The sequence below is a fragment of the Zootermopsis nevadensis genome, unplaced genomic scaffold (assembly GCF_977971745.1).
Source record: "Zootermopsis nevadensis isolate Lab colony 2312 unplaced genomic scaffold, Znev_1.0 Znev_ptg000019l, whole genome shotgun sequence".
NCBI classification, from domain to species: domain Eukaryota; kingdom Metazoa; phylum Arthropoda; class Insecta; order Blattodea; family Termopsidae; genus Zootermopsis; species Zootermopsis nevadensis.
This window is the reverse complement of record NW_028259151.1, coordinates 10107685-10129522: the sequence shown is the minus strand read 5'-3', so window position 1 is coordinate 10129522 and position 21838 is coordinate 10107685. Positions and strand designations below refer to the sequence as shown.

General features: G+C 42.3%; 1 protein-coding gene across 2 annotated transcripts in view; it reads left to right on the top strand.

Annotated features, from left to right (window-relative positions):
* The window catches only part of ssh (Protein phosphatase Slingshot), a 143590-nt gene that overhangs the window by 77910 nt on the left and 43842 nt on the right, over positions 1-21838 (top strand). For both annotated transcript variants that reach the window (XM_087351290.1, XM_087351289.1), the window contains exon 3: positions 8827-9022. In XM_087351290.1, the coding sequence (XP_087207416.1) occupies positions 8827-9022 (196 nt within the window). The remainder of the gene's footprint in view (positions 1-8826; positions 9023-21838) is intronic.

The window sequence follows — 21838 nt, the reverse complement described above, 5'->3', positions numbered from 1 at the left end:
ACTTCCGGCTCTGCTGAGATCGTTGTCTGTTCTGGTGCTCTGGGTTCTGACAACGTTTACCGACTTTACGGAGGAACGTACCGCTTCTACGTGTAGGGTATTAAGTTCGTCGCAGAAATGAATGTTTGTTGAATTACTCTTGTCTCCTGAGTCTTCCGTGTTTTATTTTTACTAATGCCATTTCATTTTCTTTTTGTCGATATCGCGAAGTCTGTGGAGATAAGAACTTTGGTCCACCACACTGTCATTTGAACATCGTCTCCTTGACACAGGAGTCGGGCTCAATTTTTGTATTAGCCCATAATTGTGCATATGTAATAAGGACTCGTGTTACCAATCTTATAGTTCGTAAAAGACAAACAAACGAACAAGAGTTTCTTAGTGTTAAAAATATATTAAAATAGGCCGTCAATCACAATATAAGATAATTAAAAGATTAAAATATCATTTTACGTTCCTTATCGAGTACTCGATTTACATGTGGAACATTTACGACATGTTTCGGCTATATATAGCCGTCATCAGGTGTTATGTTATAAACTTTTTAACTGAATTACTGATTTTTACTAATTTTAATGATTTTTAGTTTTCATTTTTCTTATCATGTTCTTGTCCTTCATATTGTATCTTCATCTGTTGTATCACAAGTCACTAATATGAGTTTCTTCCTCGGAATTCTATTATCGAGCTGGTTGTACCCGCTGGCCCCCCTCCCCAAATCTAGCCCTTCCGCTAGTTGCGAAGGGCCATTGAATCCATCCCGAATAGCTATTTTTTTTCGTCATTGCACCTCCTGATTCAAGTACCGACCGGACTCTGTAAATTCGGCTTGAGCTCCCTGGTAAGCTGGTGATTCCTTGTCGTCATCGGTACTACAAGCCAGTATAGTTCCTTGCATTCCTTGTCCCAATGCTTGCGGGCCCCAGATTGCCTCGGGTGGAATGAGGAGGGCTGAGCGGTTTCTTAGGCGGTTTACGGCGCATGCAGACATAGGAATAGAACCCCCATCAGCCAACCAACCAAAAAGCTAACTACGCTACGCTAACGGGAGCCTCTACTATTCAAACTGGGGTAATCCAAATCAGGTCTCAAACTTGACATTATATATTGCTGGCCTTGTAATCCTGGGGTCTCGAGTTCGAATTTATAACTTGTGTTGGGCAAGGCCGTGGTCTAGGCAACACGGAGTTTTCCTCCGTGGCATCCCAACAATTACTCCATTCACACACAGAAGAAGGCAATGGCAAACCACTTCTTTATCATCTGCCAAGAACGTATATGAACAGGTCCCAGTCCGAGAAAAGGATGGAAGGATCCTGTTCATATGGACCTGTCGTCAGACAGAACACTAAATAATAATAAGATGAGGTGGTCTAGCGGTTAGAACGCTGGCCTTGTAATCCTGGGGTCTCGGGTTCGATTCCCGGCGGTGCCCGAATTTATAACTTGTGTTGGGCAAGGCCGTGGTCTAGGCAACACGGAGTTTTCCTCCGTGGCATCCCAACAATTACTCCATTCACACACAGAAGAAGGCAATGGCAAACCACTTCTGGATCATCTGCCAAGAACGTATATGAACAGGTCCCAGTCCGAGAAAAGGATCGAAGGATCCTGTTCATATGGACCTGTCGTCAGACAGAACACTAAATAAAAAAAATATTGCTATTAGAATTAAGCCCCTCCTCTGGTCTCTATCATCCCTCATAGGGACATAATCGCCCTTATGTATTCGGGGGTTGTACAGCTGGCAACAGGGCTGGCATCAAAGTCCCCGATGAGTGAACTTTGTACGTCGTTTACAAGTCGATCGTCATCGACCGTCAATATTTAAATCCCATTTTCTCCGTAGTGATGATTTTTCTTATTCTGGGCGGTCTGGATTTTTTCAGTGTACTAATTAGCTTGCGTCACACTTAATATAAATATCTAATGCCTAAATGCTCAGTGAATGGTACACGATATTTAAGGTGGGATTAGGACTGGCGAAATTAAGTGAAGGGTTGTGAAATTTGAAGATTTCGAAGATTTCTGTCTTCTGGGTTATTGCGCTGTGTAGTCTGGTCGATGTTAACCAACGTTTCAGAGGTCATACTGCCTCCGTCATCAGAGTATGAAGATTTCCGTCTTCTGGGTTGTTGCGCTGTGTAGTCCGGTCGATGTTTACCAACGTTTCAGAGGTCATACTGCCTCCGTCATCAGAGTATGAAGATTTCTGTCTTCTGGGTTGTTGCGCTGTGTAGTCCGGTCGATGTTTACCAACGTTTCAGAGGTCATACTGCCTCCGTCATCAGAGTATGAAGATTTCCGTCTTCTGGGTTGTTGCGCTGTGTAGTCCGGTCGATGTTTACCAACGTTTCAGAGGTCATACTGCCTCCGTCATCAGAGTATGAAGATTTCCGTCTTCTGGGTTGTTGCGCTGTGTAGTCCGGTCGATGTTTACCAACGTTTCAGAGGTCATACTGCCTCCGTCATCAGAGTATGAAGATTTCCGTCTTCTGGGTTGTTGCGCTGTGTAGTCCGGTCGATGTTTACCAACGTTTCAGAGGTCATACTGCCTCCGTCATCAGAGTATGAAGATTTCTGTCTTCTGGGTTATTGCGCTGTGTAGTCTGGTCGATGTTAACCAACGTTTCAGAGGTCATACTGCCTCCGTCATCAGAGTATGAAGATTTCCGTCTTCTGGGTTGTTGCGCTGTGTAGTCCGGTCGATGTTTACCAACGTTTCAGAGGTCATACTGCCTCCGTCATCAGAGTATGAAGATTTCTGTCTTCTGGGTTGTTGCGCTGTGTAGTCTGGTCGATGTTAACCAACGTTTCAGAGGTCATACTGCCTCCGTCATCAGAGTATGAAGATTTCCGTCTTCTGGGTTGTTGCGCTGTGTAGTCCGGTCGATGTTTACCAACGTTTCAGAGGTCATACTGCCTCCGTCATCAGAGTATGAAGATTTCTGTCTTCTGGGTTGTTGCGCTGTGTAGTCCGGTCGATGTTTACCAACGTTTCAGAGGTCACACTGCCTCCGTCATCAGGCCGCTGTGAGAACCTCAAGTCTTACGTTGTGAAATTTGTTTCATTGATGCATAATTTAAAAAAAAATATAACGTGACTTTTATGAAGATGGTTTAGTCAAAAATTGTTAAATAATAATGCCCGATGTATTGTAATTATAACCGAGCTGGAGCATAAACAAACCACATAGCAGTAGGATCTGAGGTTTGCACGGGGGTGAGTCCAAAGGTGGCTGTCGTCTGGGTTGTTGCGTCGCGTATTCTGATAGAAGTTTACCGACGTTTCAGAGTTACCAACAGTGTCGCCTTTATTGAAACCAATTAAGTCTGATGTGTGTCGGTCATAAAGTTAGACTATAAGGAGTGTCCCGCAAGTTCCTGCCATGGGAAACTCAGTTGTTTGGCAATAATGCGGGAATATGAAAACTTGTCGTTTGAAACAACTTTTCCTTCTTTACATTTTTACGTTTTTGGCACAAATAACAAGTCTTCGTATGGCGTGGAGCTTGTGGGACACTCTGTGTAGGTGTGCAGTGTAGGTGTCTGCTTTATCTGCAGTTCGTTCAGTGTGGAAAGTCAGTTATCCGAGGCAGAGTCTTATCAAACGGTGAGATAATGCGGACCGTAATGGATTACGTCGAGATTTGCCTTACCAATTACAGCCTGTTACTCAATGGCTGGCAGCAACTGGTAAATGACCGTGTCCAGTCCGAAAGCCGTTGTTTTCTACGGATGAACGTCTTGCGAGAAAGTTTATTCCGGCGATATTCTCCGTCTTTGTCCCCCTCGACCGCTGGACAAGCGTTATCTTTGCGTATTTTTCACGTGCGGTCTGAATTATATTGATATAGAGCCGTGTAATGGAAAATTAATATCCAGAGCTTCCGTCCACTGAAAATCGCTTTCATGGACATTACGTACAAATGTCGTAGTTTGTTCTTATTGTTCAGACTGTACTCCTGTACCCCGTTTTCCTTTTTGTTTCTTTTCAGACTGTATTGTACTTGAAAGGAAAACAGAGTGGCCTGAAGTTAAATGAAACACGATTACAGGTCACTGTCGTATTTGTGCTGATAGAAGTCTCACCTTTACGCTGTTCAGTTTAAGAGGAGACATAATTTTGGCGATGAAATTTCTGAACTGCGTGGGAGAGGGGCGCCACGGAGCAGGGAGGGACCTTGTGAAGTTAATAGTCGGTCAACAGTTAAGAAATTCTCTGGCTCTTACGGATGTCGAAGGGCATTAGGGAGTTAGTTGTGTTTGGATTTCAGATAGGTTGCCCCAGTTACGCTGATTCTGGTCGTTAATGTGAATAGGAATTCTGCTTTGACTCATTAATGTTGACTTTATGTTAGAGATACGGAATGGAAAACGCTCAAGTTTCGCGACATTCATGTTTGTCTTCTGCCGGAAGGACAACTTTGTGGCATCAGGACCTTACTCGAGTTCTGCTTGCTTACGTGTCCTTGTCTGAGCAAGAAGGGAATCAGATTGCAGATACCACTTAAACTGAGGTTGTTGACGCCGTGGGTATGATCCGTCGGAGAGTTCAGGCAGCAGCTTTTTCATCCTTCGGAAAAGAATTTGGTCTGGCATTGTAATTGAGCCTTGCCTGCGAGAAGACAAGGTTCGAGATTGGATACGCAGGGGAGAATTGTTTCGGATTTGTTTATGGGCTTGTTGAATCTCAGCGAAAGGGGATTTCATTGGCATTGAATGTACTAGTACAAGACCGAAACAACATAAAAGGTTGTGCTGTAACCTTTTGTCGAAGACAAGACAACTATCGCAAATGGCGAAGGTAGGAGAATTACACATTGTTCGTCAACAAACTCTTGGATCAGTGGCCATGAAGGTATCAGAACTGTTTAAAATTTCTTGTGATCGTGGAATGTTGTCTTGTGCTTCTAATTTTGGGTACACTGAATGTGAAGTCTGTGAAATGTAGCATCTGGGGGTGGGGGTGTCGCACTGAAGATGTGTGTATTGTCACAGAAAGGTAGCTAATACTTTGTCCACCATTCAGCGCCTGCTGTACAATGGATTACCGATTATCCGGGGACGAAAAGTTAAAAAATAATTTAGAAAATCTGTTGTATAAATTAAAACGATTAACAAGAAAGGAATAAATTCAATAATGATATTTTTAATGCATTAACATAAATTGTTACTAAAATCTGAAGTTTAAAGAGAGATTACTATCCTTTAGAACAGGGGTGGCCAACCCGCGGGCCGCATGTGGCCCGCCTTGAACATTTTTCCGGCCCGCGAGATTTATCACACTTTTACAAAATATATTTATTTTATAATGGCAATGTACAATGTACGCTTAGTATCATTATTATTATATTATCTATGTTTACATGTAAGAATAATAGTAAACACAATAATAATAACTCATTATGTTTCAATTTTTCACTCCAAAAAAATGTCTATAGTGTATCTAAATCTAATATGGGGATATATAATTTTATATGTGGCCCGCGGAGTTATGATGCATTTCCAAAGTGTCCCGAAAGATCATTTGGGTTGGCCACCCCTGCTTTAGAATGTGGCACACTTTTTTTATTTACATTGTGACTGTAGTTTCTCAATAGTGCCTTAAGTTTCATATTAAAACGTTCTGCTATTAGGAGAACTTTAAAGTTTTAAGTGATTGAACGCGTGATTCTTGCCTTATAATTCGTTCTTGTCCAGATGCTGTGTTCATTATAAACTGGAATGACGTGATGTTGCCCGTCGCTGGCTCCAGCTGTTTCCTTATCCTGTGCCCACAAGGTTGTGTGGCTTTCGACTTCGAACCAAAGTTTGGTCGGTGCCGGTCTCCGAGACGTGAACAGTGAGCAGGCCGGGAGGGCCGATCTGCTCGATCAACCTACGTCACTCCTTGATCTAAATAATTTGTTTGTGGATGTGGACGGTGTTTGTCTGCCGTACCGAAGATATTCAGCGTGTTTTTTGCACTTTTGCGGATTCACAACACTTTCATCCGTGCCTTACTCCATGTCGACAGGTATATCAGTATCTGTCTATTACCTCTCTGTGTTTTGTAGTAAGATTAATGAAACATCTGAGAATTGCTTGGCAAGCGTGTTTACTTTCTTCTTTGTCTGAGTTGTACCCGACTTTTGACACTAATTAAGGCAGAATATATTAATCATACAAGTGTTTGATTATCAATGTGGCAGCCCACCATCGTCGGCGTGGTCTTGTCCGCTAAAACATTGGGATCGTGGGTTTCAATCCCACTGGGCCCATGTGTGCAGTGCAGTCTTCTGAGTTACCTTAGGTACATGCCTTACTGCTGGCTGAGCCCCCTAAAAGGATTCTTAATTCCGAATTCTGAAAGTTTAATCCACTTTAGCCGAAAGACGATTAAGAACAATCTAGTAGCCATTTGATGAAACTCGAGTGATGTTACTTGGGAAAATTATTAGGCCTGCGTTTATAAGTACTCGTGGGTCGCAGGAGTTAACGTAATTGTCAGTTTATTACGTAGTCCTCCCCTACGAAACTGGTTAACGCCTCGTACGATGTTCAAGTGACGTAGGTACGTCGTCCCGTTCTGGGACGTCGGGACGTCGGAGGTCTTTATCGCTGTCAGGAGCATAAGAATTAGTCAGCTTTTCAATAACAGTGATGATCCTAATCTTATTCAACTGTGCGTTCCGTCTCTGGACCAGTTTAATCTCACACGTATCTGGATTTGTTATTGTAAGTTAATCGATTTTTATGTTTACGCGTTGTCTTCAGTGTTAATGTTGATCCTGGTTTTTGGTGCTAACACCGCATGGAAGTGCGCAGTGTTACCGACGTTTCAGAGGAGCATAATGGAAGCAGTATGTACCTCTGAAACATCGGTGATGCAGGATCAACATTAACGCGGTTTTCATTGTCAGTCTTCGTACGTCTGGTCGTAACACCGCTGTAACCTCAACGTCGCTTTGGCAGGTCTACAGCTCCATCTGCTGCTAATATTAGCGCTGTCAGATTCGGCCGAACGAAGCGAAATCATTTAATTTTCTCAGTTCCCGTCCGTGTACGAGAGGACGACACGGATGGACCCAGAGTGTGACAAGTTCAGTTCCAGTCCGCGGTGTTACTTTCTTACTCCGTGCATTTTCGTGGACCGCGGAGGGTTTCTGCCTGTGTGTGATTTCGGCCGGACTCGAGGCGTCTTAACTCACATGCCCTTACTTTTCAGTGGAAAATGACCATTTCTGTTAACTTTAATGACGTTTATTTTAATCCTCTAGAATACCTTATTGGATCTGTGTATGTCAGGCGATAAATACCTGTACAGTGGGTAGCCCACAAACAGGCGTCGAACATCGCGTTGCTTATCTGCTGTGTTGGATTGCGTTACGTAGTCGCTAGTCATGGTGGATACGGATTTTGATAGCGTGAGTAAACCTTGGTACTCTGGTTACGACATTGGCTACTGTGAAAATGTATGTGTGCCTTTGTTTATTTAACGACGGTTTGTCAACTGCACTGGTTGTGCACCGTCTATGGTAGCGGATGTTGAAGGTAACTAGCTGTCTGTGTCTCTCTCAGCATTTGCGTGGCGTGATTAAGAAAACTTTGAATTAGGACAACCGGTTTTGGAACCGAGATTGAACCGGGACTGCTCGAAACCACACTGGATCACGACTTCCGGTGCATTCATTGTGGTAAGTTAATTTGGGACAGGTTAGTTCATTATCGTTCGTTCACAGTGTTTTAAAAATATCCCGAAAGATACGTGTCTATGAAACAATATTTATTCTTGGGTGTGTTATCTGTTGGAATGCTTCCCACGGGATTATTATCCGTCTTTTGGTTTGGTTTATCAAAGACACTTCTTGTGTGTTGGTGCTTCGTAGATGCTGTATGTGTGACCTCGAAAATGTGGTGGTTTATTTCAGAATATTTCACATAAACTCATAGTTCCGTGATTTTATCTGACACGAAAAGAAAAATATTTTCCATTCTCCGTTGTCTTTAGATGACTGGAATTCATGGAATATAATAGACATGCGCCCTTTTTATGTTAAATGCAAGTGTTGGTGTCGAAGTAACGTGCATTGTAATCGTTAATATGTTGAAAATTCACCATCAATAAATTTTATGAAGATGTTTTTTACGAATCGGTTCTTTTTCACATTAGGCTGAATAAAGAAAATCTATTACAGCTTTTTACGGAGCACATCTTGCACGATTTCTCTCTCTTCAGAATTGAAGTGACGAAGAAGGATTAGCACTAGGAGTCAGGAGCACACACTCGGATGTTACGTCGAAGTCAAGATCTGGAATGCCGCAAGCTTTAAGATTGGGGGGGGGGGGGAGGTTCTTGTAAGTAATGAGTGCTGTGTGTTTTGCGATGGGAAATGCAAATATACGAAGTTTGTAAAGACCCTGCCGTACAACTCTGCGGTGTGGTAGCGAGTTAAGGGTAGCGAATTTCTTTTCCTGGAAAAGCATCCACTCCTAGAAGCAGTTGGATAGACCAGTGCCTGGACGTTGCGACAGTCACTTTTGGACTAGCTAGACGACAGGTAGCTTCTCAAGACTTATTACGTACGTGACTCGTGGGTATCTTTTTTAATATTGTTTGTAATTATAGCAAGAGACCAGGAAAGTCTGGGGCGGTGTTGATGTTTTCTTTTACTGTCAGATTTTGGGGTGAAAGGAGAATTCTGTCAAGTCATTTTCGCCCAGTTCAGAAGGTCGGGAACGCTGAATCAGTGCCAGCAAAGGCGGAAACAGATGACGGGAGAGTCATTTTAAGGTTTCGATGTTCGGTGTGAAGTAAGACGAATGACGTCTTTTTGTTCGCAGTCTCAGCGAGTGTTACTTCGCTGGCAAGGGCGCCGCGCTGGTGCTTCCACCTAACGAGCGACTGTATCCCTCTGCCAACAGCGTCGGCAGTAACGGTGGACGCCACAGCCGACGTGTTAGCGCGAGTGGCTCTGACATCCAGCAGCACCTCCAGTCCATGTTCTACCTCCTGCGGCCTGAGGAAACACTCAAAATGGCGAGTACCTGAATGTTGCGATCACGTGTTCACCCAAGTTATGCGGTGTCGAGTCGCCGGGAATTCACTCTTTTTTTTTAGGTAGGTGCCTGCCTCCATCATCAGGGCGAACTGGATGATGGAGGCAGCAAGGTACTCTGAAACGTCGGTAAACTAATACCAGACCACACGTCTTCCGAATCACCGCCGTGAAAACCTTCAAACCCTACATAAATATGCACAAGTTGTTAAATTTTTCTTCAGCCAATATGAATAGAGCTTCGATAGTGGTTTCAACCTGGGGTACGTGTACCCCCGGGGGTACGTGAGATTTAAAAAAAATAATATTATTTTATGATGAACACTGAATTATCAGTAATGTAATTTATTTAATTTATTTTAGATGTAGATTATATACTACGTATAACTTGAATTATGCACCAACAACTCTGGGGGTACAAAGTTGAAGAGAAATTATATCTGGGGGCACGCGAAGACATCTTAGGGGGTACGTGAAATTTAAAAAAAAAATTATTTTATGATAAACACTGAATAATCAGTAATGTAATTTATTTAATTTATTTTAGATGTAGATTATATACTACGTATAACTTGAATTATGCACCAACAACTCTGGGGGTACAAAGTTGAAGAGAAATTATATCTGGGGGCACGCGAAGACATCTTAGGGGGTACGTGAAATTTAAAAAAAAAATTATTTTATGATAAACACTGAATAATCAGTAATGTAATTTATTTAATTTATTTTAGATGTAGATTATATACTACGTATAACTTGAATTATACACCAACAACTTTGAAGAGAAATTATATCTGGGGTACGCGAACAAAAAAGGTTGAATGCCACTGGCTTAGTCGGTGTAGAGTCTGACTGCGGACTGGACGACCGAGTTTCGATCCCCGACAAGTGTAAAGGAGGAAAAGATTGTTCCAGTCTCCCCCTCCCGAAAGCGGGATAACTTTACTTACTAATTGTAATATTTATGAATGAAGCCTGTAAACATACATCGTCTGACTTTCTTCTCAAAAGCATTGGCAACACGCTCCCGAAACATAATCTTTCTGTTGTTTAATCCATTTATGTAGATACACCGAATCAAAAGTTCTGACTTTAGACGATGAATGACTCGCGAATCTTAGTCGTACCGCAAGGCTAAGGTATTTTAACAAAATTACGCTGTTGTGTTATACTGGACTGGCGACGCACTGGAGCATATTACGAGATGAAGCCTCACGTAGATCTTAAAATTTCTCTTATCTCTAATGCGTGTTAGAAGATAAGCCGGTAATCGAGAGTATAACATTGGCAGTGGTGGAAAACGTAGCGATTTATAGCGAGCCGATCAGCAGTCCAGAATGTGCCGTCGTCAGCTTCGGGGTTAAATCATCGCCCGCGATTCATTTTTTCGATATCAGGAAAGGAAGTGGCTGTTATCGTCTTCAGGTGGGTTCTGGTGTTTGAATTTGTATGTTTTGTTTGCTCCCGAAGCTAGATGATACTGCACGTTAATGATTACGTCATCAGTGAAGTGCTTCGTAGTATTACGTGTCAGTACGACGTCTGAGCGCTGTTCGCCTCATATTAATTCATTACAGAGAGAACTTTGACTTCGATAGGTAACAGATGACGAATACGCGAACAGGTGAGAATGTCCTCGATCGGACAGCGAGGAAAAAGTGTAACGTCCCTACAAAAATGTTGAGACTAGGAAAAAATCACATTTTCTGGATGTTTCATAAATTATAATGAACCTGTAATAGATGTAGGAATAACGTCCTTTATGCGGAACGTGAAGACGAAATACTCCCGCGAGGGCCAATGACCTTTTCCATCCTGCTTTAGCTGCTCGTAGACTTATTGGATGTGTTTGTCGTCTTGGCCTGGTTTGTAGCTGCTACCAGGTTTATCTTTTAAATGATCCACCCGGACGAAGATGACCAGAGAGACGTATTTAGCCAATCAGGAGTGAGGTATAAGAGCACATCTCACTCGATACAAATCATAAAAGCTTTCGCCGAGCCGTACAGTACGCACGTGTAGAGTCGAAGGGGTTCTTATACTAGTCTGTGCCAGAGTCAAGAGTATTTTGAGAGAACTACTTCTGGGTTTTTTTTAGAACGCGTGTGGCCTGCTGATTGTGTACCATTAGACGTAAGTAAATAAGGCGTAAAACACTAATTGACTCCCCCGTGCACCCTCTGTTCTGTTTCTAACGCTTTTAGAAGTTAGCGGTGCCGTCCAAAAATAGACGTTTGCGGAAATGCTACTGCCCAGCGATGGACTACTTTCTTCTTAAGTGTGTTGTGTTATTGGACCCGGAAAGAGACCTCGGAAAGACGTTTCCTGGCCACAGGTTTTTGATTCAGCTTTTTGGAGGGCCCGTGTGTCCATTTGCACTGTTTCGCGTTCACAGTCCCGGGCTCTGCCGATACTTGTGAGGCTCTGACCAGCAATGGCGTCTGTCCCGAAAATTCGAAGGGAAAGTGGCTTTCGCGTTGAACGGTAATGCATTTATAAAATTTCTTCATAGTCTAAATTATGGCCACGGTGGTCTGGCCTTGTAATCCTGGGGTCTCGGGTTCGAATTTATAACTTGTGTTGGGCAAGGCCGTGGTCTAGGCAACACGGAGTTTTCCTCCGTGGCATCCCAACAATTACTCCATTCACACACAGAAGAAGGCAATGGCAAACCACTTCTGGATCATCTGCCAAGAACGTATATGAACAGGTCCCAGTCCGAGAAAAGGATGGAAGGATCCTGTTCATATGGACCTGTCGTCAGACAGAACACTAAATAATAATAAGATGAGGTGGTCTAGCGGTTAGAACGCTGGCCTTGTAATCCTGGGGTCTCGGGTTCGATTCCCGACTGTGCCAGAATTTATAACTTGTGTTGGGCAAGGCCGTGGTCTAGGCAACACGGAGTTTTCCTCCGTGGCATCCCAACAATTACTCCATTCACACACAGAAGAAGGCAATGGCAAACCACTTCTGGATCATCTGCCAAGAACGTATATGAACAGGTCCCAGTCCGAGAAAAGGATGGAAGGATCCTGTTCATATGGACCTCTCCTCAGACAGAACACTAATAAAAAAGTCTAAATGAAATGTGAGAACTTGATCTGTATTTCAGTTAATATTTTCATTCAAGAATCTTTGCATTAGACGTGTATTAAGGGGGCTAAACGTGGGAAAGTTAAAATTTTATGTCAGTTTACAGACAGATTAGTTACAGTTGTTCGCGTCAATACAGTACCCTGGGAAACCCTCGAACCGTTGGTGTTTTTTCATTAAGCCACCTCACACGGCCGGTAGCCCCGAGAAGAATTTCTTATACGCCGTGAAAGCTTCAGATCATGTTCGCGTCGCACTGCTTAATTCCCGCCAGCCTTGCTAGGCGGAGAGGCAGGTGTCGCTTCTTACATAAGCAATGTCATTGAGACGCGAGATGATTTCATCGGCTCGGTTCACTTCACGCCGTCAAGATAAACTGAACAAACTCTCACCGCGTTGTACACGCCACATTGGAGAGTGCAATTTTGTTCCCAACCGGTAATACGGCGTATTACGATTTGAAGCATAGGGAATTATTGAAGCTCGTGACAATACAATTACCTCGTCTGCCAGAGGGCGCTTGTCCATGGGAGGTCTTCCAAGGGTCTCATTAAATCTGCGTATTTCGAAACGAGACGAGATTTGCGTAAATTGTGGACGTCGACGGAGAAAGTGGTGAATTTTCTAACGAAGGCGATTCGAGTCCCGCGTGTCATCAGTACCTATTTGTACGCGCGCGTGTGTTATGGACTGTCAGGTTCTGGGAAATGACGCTGCATTGCAGAATGGTTAAAAACTGCTGCCACAATTAGGCAGCTTTTAGAAGTATGCCTGATTTTGAAGAACATAAAGGTACGAAAGGGTTAAGGGAAATGAAGATTAGAAAGAAATCTTTTTCATTGGATTTCAAAGGACCTTCCCTATTAACAGATGTAAATAATAGCTCCGGGCAGTGCCTACCGCGGAGCATTTGATGGAAGAGCGTCTGACCACCGAAACGTCGGTTGTGGCAGGAGCCAGGTGTTGGCCTCTGTTTACGGCAGATCGAAGTTCTACACCAACAAAACGTTCACCTTTGAGCTCCGGGCTTTCTGATCTTTAGGGCATCCGTACATAGAAGGGCATTGCGATTTCGCAAAATGTCACAGGACGAGGCACCCGTCAAAAGGTCGCGCTGAAGCGTGGAAGGTATCAGAGCTTCGTGCTTTGTCCTACGTGTAACAGAATGTTGCAATTTCTGTCACGTGTGGAGAGGGATTCCGTCGTCTGCATGGACACAAAACCTCGGATGACAGTACTTTTGACCTTCGAACGGGAACGAACCCCGGACAGCAGCGAAGTTGCCGTACGGTTTAATCCTCATAACGATGAGATTGTTCCCTGGAGAAAGGTCCTGTTTCCGATGCCGATGTAGTGATGTCGTGGCGCGTTTGTCACTTTCATTTAAGTGATAATTTTACGCGATGAGTTGCAAATTTACTTGTTGCTTTGAAGGATAAATCTCTGAGCACAAATGTTAATCGCTGATAGGCAGATTGGTTTAAAATACCCTTCGCAGGATTTAAAAAAGTGTCTTTGTAAAAATATTTTTCATTCGTTTTGGATTGGGCGATTGGTCAATTCTTTATTGTGATTTCCCTCTTAACTGTTCGTGTTAAGTGCACCCCATCTCATTTTGCCCCCAAAAAGAGTTTGGTTCTCATTCGGCACCAGGCCCCTTGCTGCTGGGAACGCGTGGCACATTTGCTGTTTTGACACCCCTTTGTCTACAAGTGAAGACTTGCGAGTAATCGACTCGAGTTTTATCGAAGTAGTTTTATTTTTATTCCTGAACTATATTTCACTGGGACACTGGACCTATTGCTCTGACGTGTTCTTATATTTTTACAAACCTCTTGTGTTCTGGATTAATTCTACTGAACTGTAATAGAAATTTTAAAGTGATTTTGAACAGACGCGACAGCTCATGGTTATCGTGTCTGCGATTAATATCGACAGTACTGTTAGCCTTGAATAAGGTTGCCTTCTACCGAACGTATCGATTGTGTGGTTAGCACTCTTTTGCACTCGGGAGGTTTCGGGTTCAAATCTCGGCTCTCATGTCTGAGTTTTTCTCAGTCATTTACCCCTTTTCAGATTCATAATCGATGAGTTATTCTGTTACCCTACACTACAGGGTGAGCTACTTTCAGCGTAATTTAATAAATCATAAAATAAACACGTAAATAAAAGGGCGTATGCAAATAAGAACCTTAATCACCTCAGTTTCCTTTCCGTTACCTCGGTAACGGTATCAACTCGGTTTGACCTTCTGAGTTTGTTCAAAATATCAGAATGGCAAACAGTGGCACGCATTTTGTTTGGATCGCGCGTTGTTATGTTACGAGAATTACAGTCACATTGCCAAATAAGTTCATTTTGCACAAGGCCGGTCTGTCCAATGATTTGTATTTTCTCTCCTGATCTGTTCCTTCGTCTTCAGATTTTCCGACTAAAATATTGTTTTTCTCGTGTCTTCGGTGCGTGCTACGTGGCCCGCGCGTCCGATGTCCCTCAATTCGATCACGTAATTGTATTTGGTACCGAATACAAATCGTGAAGCTCCTCCTTTTTAAATTTTTTTTTTCCGTTCAGGTCCAAGTACAGTGCGTCCACTGATTAAGTGTAACGCACGTCACTTCCTTTCTCCTCGGCAGGAAGTGTTAGAAACCTGGTTGGTTTGACTCGTGTCGGGGAAACCTTGTGGCGGTGAGTCATGCAAGCTGTTGTGTTCGTATTTTTTTATCAGTCGACGCGCGCTGTACTGTCCTCAGCGCGTTATCAGTTCCCCGCTGTGTAATTATTCCAGGGATGTGCCGTGTTTGTGATAGTTTTGTAAAACTTTATGTCCCGTTTGGCTTCCAGCTGAAGTGAAATTTATTTTACGCTCCGAATAGGCATTAATTATGTGATATGCAAATTAAGAGCAAGGTCGTACTGAACTGGATCTAAATAAACCTGTGGACGAACTGGCTTTTTGGCAGGTAAACCGAATTAGGCTATCGATTAATGTGAAACGATGATGTGTGGAAACTAGGCTGAAGACAGGAGCGAAAAATAGTTCCAGTATTTTGTCACGTGGGTTCAGCACTGGTCACGTGTCACCGCGTAATCGCCTCAGTTGCAAAGTTACTTCTTCCGGAAAGGTGGACTCCTGTAGCCTCTTCGTTGTGTTACTTTCAGGATGGTCGAGGCTGCCACCTTCAGACAAATGTAAATCAATTGCGGCTTGATTCGCTTTCCGAAGTGCAACCGGTTTCCTTGTTCCGTGCATTTTTATTTTGTAAACTGGTAGAATCCACTTCCACATAGTTCCAGCTCCTTTCAAGTTTCTTGTACGTCAGAATAAATTGCCTGAAGAAGGCAGAACACGGATGAAACTCAGAACTGTAAAACTGACGAAGGCCAGCCCTAATAATCGGACTGCTCGACGTAACGACCCAAATAGATGACAGCCATCTTCATGCAGTCTCACTGCACCATCGAGGATTCTGCAGAGAATTAAGGACAGTCAAAAGCTTTTTCGTATTTCCAATGCCTGCGTGACTTTTTGCCTGTAACTCATTTCTAGTCTAATTAACCAACTAGCTGGCTTAGGGAACCCGAAGGTTCATCACCGAATTAACCAAAGCCCTCCACCGGACCCTGTCTCCTTCAACTCCTATCTCCCATAGATCCCGCCTGAGATTATCCTCCCATCTACGTCTAGGTCTCCCCAGAGGTCTCTTCCCCTCAGGCTTCCCAACCAATACCCGGTGCACACCTCTTGTCCCATCCATGCGCGCTACATGCCCAGCCCATCTCATTCTTCTCGACTTAACCACCCTGACAATATTGGGGGAGGAGTACAGATTTTTAAGCTCGTCATTGTGCAGTTTTCTCCACGCCCCATCGTCTTCCCTCTTAGGCCCAAATATCCTCCCCAACACCCGATTCTCAAACACCTGCAATCTGTGTTCCTCCCTCTGAGTGAGAGACCATGTTGCGCACCCACACAAAATTATTGTTTTGTATATTTTAATCTTCAGGTTCTTAGAACTCAGAAGGGAAGACAAAATAGTTTGAACTAAGAAGTAGCGAGCATTTCCGGAATTTAGTCTCCTCCTAACTTCCTCGTGAATATCATTTTCATTTGTTATTCCCCAATAATTTAAACTTTTGTACTCTGTATTTGTCGATTAATTTTTCCGCAGTTTGATTCCAGAACATGGAAAGTTGTTATAAACTCGGCTGATTCCTCTGAGCTTTGGATTAACCTGATTGAAATTACAAGTTAAATAGACGCTAAACCCATATGTTCAAGATCAAAAACTTCTGCCTGGTTTGAACGCAAAACACATTCCTACATCATAGACAAAAGGGCGGGAGTTTTAAATATTTATTTATGATTAATTTTGATAAAAGTATCGTAGGTCTTTGTGTGTGTATGTTTTTGTAAACACGTGGTTGCGGAATTAAAGCGGGTTGCTTCCGGGATGACGGGTTTTGTACACGGAAATTTGTTTCCTGATCTTACTTCCTCGTCGTATGACAACTAGCTATTCTTTTTAGCGCCTGCAAGTTTGTCTGTTTAGATGTCCCAACTAAGATGATGGGCGGTCACCTCTCTCCCTACGACAAATGCTCTCACGTCCAAACAAGTGCGACTTGACACAAAGGAAAGAAAGTTTTCGTGAAGATTCTAGGCAACGCCGCTCTTACAATAAATATGCCCCCCCCCCCCCCCAAAGTAGTTTGTTCAGAGCAGCAGCTGTTAACTGGCATTATTTACGCAGAAATAGCTATCAATACGACGCTCGAAATCGTTGATCGCTGGAAAGAGTAATATAATTTCCTGTTTCATTCTTTTTTTTAAAAAAAAGAAAATAAAAGACCGGGAACATGAAATGACACCGGATGAAGGACAGCGTTTCACCTTGCAAGACTTTGTTTACATCGCCTCGTATCTTACGTGGAATCCCGTATATTCCTGACGACACTCCGCCTTCATTCATAATCCTCAAAGATCCCATAGTGCGGAAAAACTGTCTTCGACAAAGCACCAGGGAAATCGCCCAAGTACGCGGACTGGATCGACGGCTTCTCTAGTACTCGCTAGCCATATCACGATCCACACGGGACGAAATTTAAGGATAAACATTTCTTGTAGATCACAACTTGAATGATTTACGTACATTTATTTTCTTCCGTTCTATTTTTACCAGAGGATGCTCGTCTGAAGCCCTAATCTCAAGTGTAGGGTCTTCTGATGAAGTTACGATACCAAATGCACGGATTTCGCTGCTCTGGTCACAAATTGTTTTGTTAGTGAAATGGTTTCTTCGAGGCGTATTTGGTAGAGATACGAAGAATGGAAACAGGTTTACCAACGTTTTAGAGGTAATTGCTGCCTCCATCTTCAGGGCCCTGATGATGGAGGCAGCAAGAACTTTTGAAACGTCGGTGGACAACCAGACCACACCGCGCAACCGCCTAGAAGGCAGCCATCTTCAGTTTTTAGTTGGTTGATTTAGAATCTAAATTTTTAGATGTCTGCACGTAAAGTACGCCCTGCGGTGTATGGCGGGATGCTTACATTTCATTGTGATTTTACAGAAGAAAGTGAACTTTTGAGAGCTTAAAAATAAAAGGTGTTTTCATGATTAGGCATAAATTTTGACGTCAATCTTGATCTTGGACCTGAGTGTAAGACTTAATAACGCACGCAAGGTCAGATGACGCGGAGAAGTCCCGGATTCTGAATCCAAGTGTCGCCGTGAGATGTCACGACGGTAATTATGAGACTGTCTCGTTCTTCTTAGTGTGTTTCCATTAACCCTGAGCGAAGTAGAACAATAGACGTGGGTCAAGATAGTGAGGCCGTTGACTTCAGTCCACATGCACGAAGTTAAACGAAGTTGATGACTGGCTCGCTGACAAATTAAGCCTTATGATATGCTGACGTAAAAGTGGGGCGACTGTGTCGTAAACGCACTCGTGTCTTAGGGGGAAGTGTTCAGTTCCTGACACCGGGTGTCTTCATGAAAGCTCAACGCGGAGTTGCAAGTATCCTCCTCACATTTTCTCTGTTTTTGGTTCGTGGGACCTGTTTAAATTATTAAAATTTCTGCAACGGGAAAATTTAAATAAAAGTTGAAGTGTTTAGAATGTCAGTAGTTTTATTGTCGAAATGCATGTTTAATTTTATTTAATTCGATAAATAATACGATCCGCTTGAAGATGGCTGAGAATAGCCGAAACGTGTGAGATGTGTGTTTGTGAAAATTGTTTGGTGGATAAAACAAACTAATTGATCAAGCCAGTTGATTTGCGTAATGTCGGAACATTCAAAGAACATGACGAATAAGAAACGAGGAGTGAAAACGAGAAAGTGCGTTTAACAAAAGTGTAAATAGATGTCGCTCGCTGTTTCCTCGTGAAATGTATTAGAAATTGAAAAGATGAATAGAAGCCACTGTCAAGTTGCTTGGAGTTGAGTAATTCTTGTGTACATTTTACGACATTTGGCATTTGAAATTAGTGTTATCTGGGATTACATGTTTATATTTATAAGATATTGTAAATGCGTCATATTGTGATTCATAAGTATTAAAATATATTAAAATTTTTTGCCGTCAATCACAAATATAATAATGTTAAAAGATTAAAACATCATTTTAACGTTCCCCATCGAGTACTCGATTACAATAGGAACTTACACGACTGGTTTCGGCTATAATTTAGCCATCAACGGGTGTTATGTAGTTTAAACTTATCACTGAATTACTGATTTTTATTGTTTTTTATGATTTATAGTCTTCATTTTCTGATGATGTTCTTGTCCATTTATAGTTTCAATAGTATACAACGAACGAAGAAACAATATAAATGGACAAGAACATCATCAGAAAATGAAGACTATAAATCATAAAAAACAATAAAAATCAGTAATTCAGTGATAAGTTTAAACTACATAACACCCGTTGATGGCTAAATTATAGCCGAAACCAGTCGTGTAAGTTCCTATTGTAATCGAGTACTCGATGGGGAACGTTAAATGATGTTTTAATCTTTTAACATTATTATATTTGTGATTGACGGCAAAAATTTTTAATATATTTTAATATATTTTAATGTTTATATTTCTCTTCCAGAATCGATGATGTGCCGTGCATTTACGTTCGTTGTTTGTGGATCTTATTTCTTGTATTCGATTAAGACGATTATGTTTAAATTTATTTTGCAAGTTGGGAGGATTTTAGTATGAATTTATAGGGGCGGGAAGGGAAATCTAGGACTTTCTGCCTCTCTATTCTGGGTTGAGGTGCGTAGTCCATTGGAGTCTGTGGTTGTATTTAAGGTAAAACACCTCTCGTTCTGGATTCCTAATTAAATTCACCAAAATGAAGGACAATTTGTAGGATTTGAGGTTTTCACGGCGGTGAGTCTGAAGATGGCTGTCTTATGGGTTGTAGCGTCGTGTAGTCCGATAGAAGTTTGCCAACGTTTCAGAGGCTCTTGCTGCCTCCATCATCAGGGCGACTACGCAGCTCCACAACCCTCGTGAAAACCTGAAATCCTCCTCTCCTGCGTTTAGTGACAAGATCGAAAGTGTCCAGCATCATTGCTAGTTTTTGATAGAGGTGCAGTGTTTTTCATTATCGAATTTGTAGCTGCACGTTGTAAATTGTCATCAGTACACATTAATGTGGTTTGGACTGGAGTCTGTTGTTTTTCCTTAGCCATAAAGTCTAATTCTGAGCATCTCTGGTCTTTTTAAACAAACAAACATGGACCAACATATTTTACATTTCATAGCAGAGTAAGCTGTTTGCGCTGAAGGCCAACTTTTTATGAAATTCTATTGGCCAGAGTCCAGGGTCACAGTTCGGTTTGCTTTCAACTGATGGCATGGATAGTCCAGAAATGAATAATTGTGTTGAAAGCACAGCAGCCACGCTTTTCATTCGAATGATGCTCTCTTACGATGGCTTTGACGCTGTCTAGAGATGGCGAATGGACATGTCAGACCAAGAAAGTGGAGTTAACCCACAAGGCAGATAGTTTCTTTCGTGTTTATTAATTCTAAAAGTGAAACTGTAATAACAGTGTGTTTTTACGAGCCCTCGAAATATTTGGTCCTCTACCACGAAGTGGAGTTGAACAAATACGTGACGTTGGTACCTTATTAAAATGCTTGTTTTTTGTTGTTTTTTTGGCATACTTTTGTGAGCTGAATGCAAATTAGTGTGCTTCAGGAAGTCGACCTCGAAATGGCTACAGAATGTCACTCGTTCTGGCTGCATTTCGTATTCGTTCCTCTTTGGCATTAAAATTTAATGATCGTAGATCCAAGTCTGGGTCAGTCGGAAATAGTTTTATTAATGCTGCGTGTAGTTGTGTTGATATTTTGTGGACAGATGTGTGCGTCATTTGTAGGCAGATGAATAGATCACATGATGAACTCGCGAATCCCAATGCGCTTGAACATCAGAAGGTTTTTGTCGGTGCTTACAGAATGCGGATGGAGTCTGGGGACAGAACCTTCTTGAAACTCGATTAACCAAAGCCGAATCCTGGCAAATCGAAGGTCAAAACAATTCTGGTAACGTCGTTTCTGTGGCAAACGAATAATTAATTGCGTCTTTATGCCTTTAAAACAATGTCACTTTGTCTTGAAACGTTTATGGTAATTGTTTTCAGCAATGTTTGTCGTGTTGTTTCTGTATGTACATATGCATAATTTGTATTTGTGTACCTTCAGTCTATCTTTGTTCAGTTGTAAGACAAACCTGTTTCGGTTCGTAGACGGTCATCATCAGTGCCATACGAGCTCTGGACCATTTTGGTTCAACAAGCAATTTGTTGAATTATGATTGAATAAAAATTTACTTGGATATTATCCATCGTCTAGTAATAAACGTAAAAAACGTAAAAACGACGTTTCGGAGATGGGACTCTATCTCCGTCTTCAGGTTCCTACACAGTTGGGCCCACTAGATAGAGCTAATCCCTATTTCCGGACTTCTTGGATATTATCCATCGTCTAGTAATAAACGTAAGAAACGTAAAAACGACGTTTCGGTGATGGGACTCTATCTCCGTCTTCAGGTTCCTACTCAGTTGGGCCCACTAGATAGAGCTAATCCCTATCTCCGGAGATAGAGCCCCATCTCCGAAACGTCGTTTTTACGTTTTTTACGTTTTATTACTAGACGATGGATAATATCCAAGTAAATTTTTATTCAATTGACTCTTCACCATCGTCAAGAAGTTTTAGATTTAAATTATGATGTTTATAAGCGCATTCAGAAACACGTAATTAATAGCTTGGTGCTGCAGAGTGATGTTGACGCCGATAATGGTCTACGAACCGAAACGTCTTTCCGTATTGATTAACGACGATAGATGTATTTGCAGAATATGATAAATAATACGTGTGTGTGTGTGTGTGTGTGTAAGATGACGTAATAATGCCTCTGTTCATTTGCATGGGTGTCTGACCTCGTGCGCATTAATATTGCTGGCAGGAGCTTTCTTCGACAAATGTAATCTGTTCGACCCGTATTGGGCTATGATCACACCGCCTTCATAGCTCTCGTCTCCGTCTTTTGTGGAGAAGAAGTTATGTATCTACATGTCAGGCTGAAGGGACAATACTTGTTCGTACCCATAATTTGAATCTCCGTTCGTGAGCTGTACACATCATAGCACTACTAGTTAAGCTGCTTTGATACTTGTCT